The following is an 8,313-nucleotide window of genomic DNA, read 5'->3' as shown; positions in this document are numbered from 1 at the left end:
ATTCTAGGGGCCTCAAAGGTTCAACTGGCAAAAAATAATTTTTTTTTCTATTTTTTTTTTATTTTTTATGTATTTTTTAAGGAACCCACTCGAGAGGGGTCTGTCCATTTCATGAGTTCGAGTTCGAGTTAGAATTTCGAGTTGAGTTCAATTTCGAGTTAGAATTTCGAGTTCGAGTTAAAATATCGAGTTCGAGTTGCTTGCGGTTAGTTCCACTCTGGTTTGCTTGCGGTTAGTTCCACTCCTATATTTGCTTGCGGTAAGTTCCACTCCTATTTGCTTTCGGTTAGCTTTCATTTGGTGATAAGGGCGACACTATACGTGACCAACTGGGAAAATGTTACCCCATAACTCGAACTCGAAATTTCTAACTCGAACTCGAAATGTCTATCTCGAACTCGAAATTTCTAACTCGAACTCATAAATGCGATACACTCCCCAGAGAGGCTTAGCGGGGCTTTTTTAAGTCAACCATATTTCGGGGTATACCGTGAAATGCTCCACACAAGCACCTGTGGTGTAGACTATGAAAGATCCCATGGCTTTTAGCAGATAATTATGTAATAAGCATAACGTTTAAAGTTTTTCTGTGTTTTCAACAAAGTCATGTATGACAACAAAGGCCATATATTATCTTATATACTTTTTACGTTTTCGAACGAATACTTTTAATGATTTTTCAAAACTGGTAAGCCTTCCAAAACAAAGCCTCTAAAATCAAAGTTGTAATAAAAGTTTTTTTGCTAGTGTCCGAAGTTGAAAAATTATGAAGACAGGGGTCAAACGCCAAATCACCAATACAAAGGACTTTACTCTGTAGGCAATGAGTTTCTTTGTTTGGTCATCTTTAAAAAAAAAAACTACATTGCTCCGAACGACTCATCTGAAGTTGAAGCAATATATTTTTTTGCTACTTATGCTTCAGGAAAGTGAAAGAGGCCTAGCCAACTAGTCTGAAGACAAAGACACCTGCAAAACACTTCCAGTTTAATTTTTTTTTCTTAATTCTTTAACATCGATAAATTATGTTATAGAAAGAAAATTACAATGCGGTGCAAAAATGGCTGATTGACGTCAGAAAGAGCCAGCTACAATAAGCATTTACAAAATGATTTGAAAGAAACAGTTTTTCATAATGCCACCACCCCCCCCTACCCACCCCCCCCCCCATCCCCACCTCAATATTGCTGTGTGCTGCCTTTTACATGCTCGTCTAGAAGATATCATGAAAACAAGCTGTTTGATTTGCTTCACATGCATGAACAAGCAATACTTTTATTTTACAGTGCGTTAATGGGTATAATACGAATGACTTACATTATCAGATATAACTCACGCCTAGCTATTTACATAAATTGAGTCCCTTTATTGACCCAGAGCTGCTATTGCACCTCCTGTGGCTGTGGTCACTTGAACACAGTGAGACATTAAGGGACTGTATCACGAAGAAAACTATCAACATATTTTTTTTTTTAATATGGATCATGTAAATATTGTCAATAAGTATATATTCAAAGATAAACTTTATACTTTAAAGTCTCGTTCCGTGCTAAATTTTTCACCTGGCACAAGATCTGCCTCGACTAACACACATACACACGCACACACACGGTAATTTTGCACATCAAAGTTTGGGTAACCAAAACATGGTTCCTATTTGAACGTACACAGCGCATTCATGACCCGGAATTCATCTTTAATAATGAGCTTGTCTGCTTCATTCAAGGCACATCCCCATAACAATTTGTTTACTTACAAAAAAGAACGTATGAGACTTTGCTGGCAATCTTTTGCAAAGGCGCCATTTCAACAGAACTTGGTTATTTTTTACATGCTTTAAGAAGCAACTTTTACGCTACAAAGCTTCTAACTGGATAACCTTCCTGACACAGGAAAAAAACGTTATGATGTGAATCTAGCGAAACGTCACTTTTGCAATTTACTACACTATACTTTTTCTCTGAAATATATTGTCTATAAGGTAAAAGTAACACTAATACTTTTGTTGCGTTTTCAGGTTGGCTGGTTTGCTTGGCTTATTCGTTACTGTTGGAATACGTCTGTCGATCTAGAGAATATTATACCATAAACAAAAAAAACATCACGCGCTCATTGGTTGAAAGTTATGCTTGATTAGAGAATAGACCTTGGAAATGACGTAACCTGTAGCAAAACGCAAGGCAAATTTCTATGGTCTATGAGAGTGTAGTCCATGGCAAAATGTGGTCGATTCGTTAAGCACCGTGAGACGGTTTTGATGAGCATTGTTTTGTGTCACTGCAGACTAAGCCAATCTGGATTTACAATCTCTCTTGCAACCCTGGCATATGATGACAGATGCCTGCTGTTTGATTTGGTTGTAGTTTTAAATGAGAACAATCCTTAGTTTTAATGAATTCGATCGACCGAAACTTACATGCCAATTAAACACAGTTGAACAGTTGGGGGTCATTTCTTCTAATATCAATTTGACAAATATGATGTCAAGTACGCGAGTTTACGAATTATACACACAAGTGCTGCATACACCTGTTGAACTGTATATCATCTCATCACTTCTGATATGTGAAATATACGACCATTGTGCGCGATCCTCTCGACCATTCTGGGAATAATCATTAAGTACATAGGACTTCAAATTTCGGGAATACATATGACATCAATATACCTTGGGCATAAATTGAAATCTTAACCACAACCGCCACAACAACACAGAGAAAAAAATCATCAGTGTAAGTCAGTATTTTTCGGCAAATTGTTTCTCATTGAGGAAAAATAAATCAATGGCCTCTAGACAATCCAAAAGTGTTTAGCCTCGTCCTCTTGTTTTTACAGCTACGACTTGTTCCAGATTTAGCGATGTGTTGTAAACCTGCACCCTTGCAACTCTTCCTCTAAAATGTCTGTTTTCATCGTCTTTTACGCCAATTCTGACAGGATCAGCAGTACCCAGAGTGAAGACTCCAAAATCTCCTTGATCAACCTCTGTCCCGTCCACCCACATCCTGTTAATCCCAGTGTTGTAATCATAGGAAACGCCTACGTAATACCACTGCTCCGTGTTCAGAGATTGACTTAACAAATGTGGTACACCAGAACCATCTCTTCTGGTTAAACGACAAAAGAAAGCTCCTCCAATCATCCACGCGTGAACTCCCCAACCTCCGCTAGGTCTGTAGTTGAAGAGAGGTCCTTCTTGTCCTTCAGGGTAAATCCACATTAATACCGTGATGGAATACTTTGTATCTAATCCACCATTGTTTGGGAGCTCGATGAAGCTGTCATTGGTACCTAGGAACTGGTACGATCCCTCTGGATTCCCGTCTGGTCCCTCTGCAAGCTGCACATTGGAGGGAATTCCATCGGGTTGAATGCCCATCGTGTCTTTAGTGGTGAACGCAGAGTTAAATGGGTAAAGGGCAACTGCGTCCTGTACATCTAGAAAATAAAGAAATAAAAAACATTTGTTTTTTATGGTGGTAAACACCCGGAATGATCGAGCTGCTATCAAATTGATCATAAGATATGGAAAAAGTAGAAAAGTAGTAGTAGTTCACCCACTGCGAATATCTTAGGGTAATTCCCTAGAAATAAAACTGCTCATAGATTTCCATCCAAACTTTGCCAGTTGGTTGTCTACCTTAAGGAAAGTTAAATTTTGAAATAAAAAAGGGGGGTTACCGTATTTGTTTAGGAGCAGGAAGACCTTGTATTGACCATATAATTCCTTATATTTCCTTTGCGAGCACTGGCAGTGTACACGTTTTTGGTGAAAATGTATTATTCTGCTATAGAAATTGATTTGTATTCATTTTATAGAAAGAATTTGATCGCTACTTTCGAACTAAGAGAAAAAATTATAGGTCACCGAACTCGTTTACGAGAAAACTTTGATTTCTCTCTCTCGCGAGCCAAGCCGCATAGAAAAAAGCCGCCATTTTGTTTATGTGCGCGCGCTAATTACGCGTAAAATTCTGCGCAATAAGGATGCGCAATTCAATACTGAGGAATCACCTTTATATCTTACCAACGTTACATCATGGTAAATAAAAAAACACAAAAAAACAAAAAACAAAACAAACCTATTATCTCGCATCTCAGTCCTTTGATATACACGCTTGTACAATTGCAGCGAAATGTGTTCACGTCATCAACACATGTTCCATCATTCAAACATGGACTGCTAGAACACTCGTTAATATCTACGACGGATACATACAATTTTAGTGCATAAGTAGAATATACTGACTAACATTAAAAAAGAACATTAAACTTAAAATCTCGCAGCCTATACAAGAAAAAAACCGTGACATATGAATCTGATTTGTAGTTGGTATACACTTCATTGTGTTTTGTTTTCATTTTAATAATAACTGCTTATTATTTGACCAGATTGAGAAGACCAGGATTTCTTGACAGTCTTAGCATTTTAACCTGATAACGAAATGTCCTGAAATGGTTTTGCAGCCCCAGAGATGGCAGAGCTTCATTTATTCTTATAAATTCTACATTTTGAAGCGGTTCTCCGTTAACAAATTACTTGACTTTTAATTTAATTACTATTTATTCAGCTTTCTCCTGCTTTGTCATTATTGTAACTGACGCGGCTTCAGCATATAAATCCCCTTAAAGGTTGCTAGAAATTCAAAGTTAAGCCTCGATTGAAAATGGTATCTGAAGTAAATATCAAGTTACCTATTTCACAGTGATCTCCTTCGTATCCTGGAGGACAAGCACATTGGTATCCTTTTGGTTCGAAACCAGTCTGGCACGTGCTACTGTCTGGACATGGATTGCTCTCACAGGCATTCTAAACGAAAGGAAGGCCGCGTTTAAACAAACACATACGGAAGCTTAGCCAACTTGGCGGTAACAAACACAATGTTGGGCAACACGATCAGATCGACACCAAAATAAAACGACCTAAACCGCGCGTCGAAGGACTTTAAAAGCAGCCTTCACACGACAAACTATTGGCCAACTCGTGTTGGCAAACTCGCGTTGGTGTGTGTGAACGACACAACAACGGCAAACAAGTTGGGCCAACTGTTGTCGACAAATTAGAACTTGTCTCTATTCTCACCAACAGTTTGCCAACTTAATTGTTTGCCAACTGTTGTTGTGTTGTTCACACACACCAACTTGAGTTTGCCAACGTAAGTTTGCCAACTTTAGTTTGTCGTGTGAAGGCCGCTTTAGAAAGTCAGCTTCTGCTCATACGTAAGAAATAACATCAACTGCTGTTCATACTCTAAATTCTCTATGCATATAACATTAATGACCGTTTCGTTTGCATTCATAATCGTCCAGAATGTCCCTTACTATAAGCATTTTAAACACCCGAACACATACCTTTAACCAATTTTAACCGTCCTAAGAACACCGCGCAATCTATTCAACAAATATGTTCCATTTTGCCGTGCGTCTGTTCAGTTATAGATCACAGATGACGTCAAAATGTGGTATGAACAAAAAAGTGGCCTACAAGCCGCTAGACGAGTGGGCCAACACCGCGTGACGTCATCTATGCGTCAGTACTCTTATAGATCATAAGTAAGAACCAATCAAAATGCGCGTAGAATTCAGGTTATTATATAAATCACTATGCCATAGAGCATCAGATTTTTAAGTTGTGTTTCTTACCAGAATGTGCCGATAGGTATATCCTTCCTTTGTCACAAAATCGCTGCTGGAGACTTGTAAATGGGTGCGATTGTTCAAAGCGCAAGATGGTTCATCGCTTTGTACTGGGCCGTAGTTATAGGACACGCAGTTAGGTTCTTGATAGCAGCGTATCTCGCACAGGTCTTCGCTCGGTGCTACCAAGCTTCTGATCAAGTGATTATTGAGAACTTTATTCTGGGTTCGTGGTACGAATTCAATTATTCTGCAGCCATGTGAAAGCGCTGTATTTTTAAATAAGAAAAAAATATACATTGGTTTATCGTTTCTAACAGTATCTCGACCGAGATAGTGTAAGTTTGATCGATTAACCTGTTAGACAGGTACAGTTTTTTTTTAATTTTCACATTTTATGATCACTTAAAAAGCCTAGTAAATACAAGTTTGAACAACTGAGACACCACGTTTATGTTTATTTTTTTTTTATTTCTGTTTCAGATAAACTTTGCAGTTGCTAAGCAACCAAACCCCGTTGGAACGCAGCTGCCAAAACATCGCTTACGGGTCGCGCTTGACTATAACGCTTAAGCTTTCTTGGAACTTAATTTATCGCCAGTATAGATAGCTTACATAAAATTATAAGTTAAAAAATAGAAACATAGAACGTAACATAGAACCTTCAAACCGCATTTTGTAAAAATAAAATACATTGGCTGTTTCATAACTGTTTGTTAAACTATCCTGGTATTTTGTCGCCGATTAAATAACCTGTTATGGGCTTTGAACCCAATTTCACTTTCTGCCTGTATATGGCTTTTATTTGCAGAAAAAATATTTCATTAACAAGACCATGAAAGTCTATTTTCTAGATATTTATCTACATCTAAGAACTTAACGTTGTTATCAAAAGTTCTTACAATTCTTTTTTTTTAGGTTTAGAGCGTTTCGAATTCCAATGGTCGCCGCGCAACATCGACCAAACGCCCCGAATAAGTTCAGATTTGATGGGGTAAAATTTGAATTTTTTATCAAATAAAAGCTATTCAAACTCTGCAAGAAAATTGATAAACAAAACTGTCGTTGAATTGTGATGCCGTTTGCGAAATTAGTTCCCCTTCTACTGATGTTTTTCATTTTAATTTGACTTATTGTTTATAAACACATTCAGGGGTAAAACACCCATCTAACAAGGAATACAACATAAAGATTAGGACACATCTTAGGTGCGAGAGTAGCTCAAATTAATAAATTATTTTTGCAGGTCGAGAGAAAAAGCCTCAAGCAGGCGAGAGATCGGCACTTCAGTTCATCACATCTTACTAGACAACTAAGGAAAATTATCTATCGAACTTTTGAATTTATTTTTTATGTATTTTCTAGCTTAGTGCGAGGATATAAAAATTTGTAAGCTTTGGCGTAATTTCACTCACCTTGATTAGCTGCAGCGATTAACAAAAGTAAAATGTAAGGTTTTAGCTTTGCCATATTCCAACTCGCAGACGAGGAAATAAAATGTTCTGCACTAGCCCCTCGAAATTTGTATCGTTTTCACTTCGAAGATCAAGTGAAATTTTCTCTTGATCTCTCTTTCCGATGATTAGAAACTCATCCAAGTTCAGCTTGCTAAATCAAAACACCTCCCATGCCTTTAACAGAGCATTTTTCAAATTAACAACGGGGGTGTGATTGTTTCGGTGTGTGACTGTTTAAAAATTTAAGAGTGTAGAGTAACACAATAGGTAACCATGACAGCACAGTTATTTCTTAAACTTTGGACCAATGAGGAGCAAAAAATAAAGCCGGTTGGATCAAGATCCATTAATATTGCAAATCGAACTCGTTAGATGTAAACCACAACAAACAGTGCAATTTAAAAAAGTTAAAAAATCATTTCCCATCTAAAGGGGACGAATTCATCCCCTTATCTAAAATAACTGACTGGGGTTTAAGATATGACTGTTTTGTTTCTGTTGACAACATTTGAAGGCCGCCCCCAAAAGAATACCTCCGAATCTGTTTTGTTTATTATTTTTGTTTAATTGCTTCAGCTTGCCGTGTTATAACCCCAATCCATGCGCGAAACCTAAACAAACATACATTTTTGAAAAATATATAGAAATGGAATAAATTGGCATTGCTTCATTTTTTTTCACTAAATTTAATTATCTGCACCCGATTTATTTGCTTTAATTTTTTCAGCAAATTTTATCTTGACTGAGTACTAAAATAATTTATATTTAAGTTTATATAAAGCCATATACGAGGTATAATCGAAAAGGTATCTTTAAAAAACAGTGCATTCTCGTAAGGGATAGGTGTGCGCTTGCGAACGAACACACGCATGCATCATAGCATCATGGCTAGGGGCCTGCAGTAGATGGTTGGACCGTCCGTATTTCAAAGTTGACATTTTTTTATATCAACAAAAACACTTCATAAACGGAATTAAATAGAATCGAGTCCTAACAGGACGAAGAAACTTTACGAAGCTCACTTTTATTTTCAAGACATATAACGTAACAGTCCTAGCAAACATTTAAAGGTACACATTTTGAAACGGTAAAAGCAAGCAAACAACCAAACAATAACAACAACAATAAAAGTAATACTTTGTTTATAGAGGGTACATTCATTATTGATGGCTCAGTTATTTACACCATGCCCTCCCTTCAACAAATAACTACAAACTAA

At 37.2% G+C, this 8,313-nt stretch overlaps 1 protein-coding gene across 1 annotated transcript; it reads right to left on the bottom strand.

Annotated features, from left to right (window-relative positions):
• Positions 1-1,203: 1,203 nt before the first annotated feature.
• LOC144658211 (uncharacterized) lies at positions 1,204-7,261 on the bottom strand. The gene is made up of 5 exons (XM_078518590.1): positions 7,053-7,261; positions 5,644-5,906; positions 4,696-4,810; positions 4,083-4,202; positions 1,204-3,438 (listed from the first exon to the last, which is right to left on the bottom strand). The coding sequence occupies exons 1-5, from the start codon at positions 7,105-7,107 to the stop codon at positions 2,810-2,812; spliced, it is 1,182 nt and encodes a 393-aa protein (XP_078374716.1). The 5' UTR covers positions 7,108-7,261; the 3' UTR covers positions 1,204-2,809.
• Positions 7,262-8,313: the final 1,052 nt, after the last annotated feature.

Source organism: Oculina patagonica, chromosome 6 (genome assembly GCF_052425735.1).
Source record: "Oculina patagonica isolate OP01 chromosome 6, crgOcupat, whole genome shotgun sequence".
In the NCBI taxonomy this organism is placed as follows: domain Eukaryota; kingdom Metazoa; phylum Cnidaria; class Anthozoa; order Scleractinia; family Oculinidae; genus Oculina; species Oculina patagonica.
This window is presented reverse-complemented; position numbering and strand designations above follow the sequence as displayed.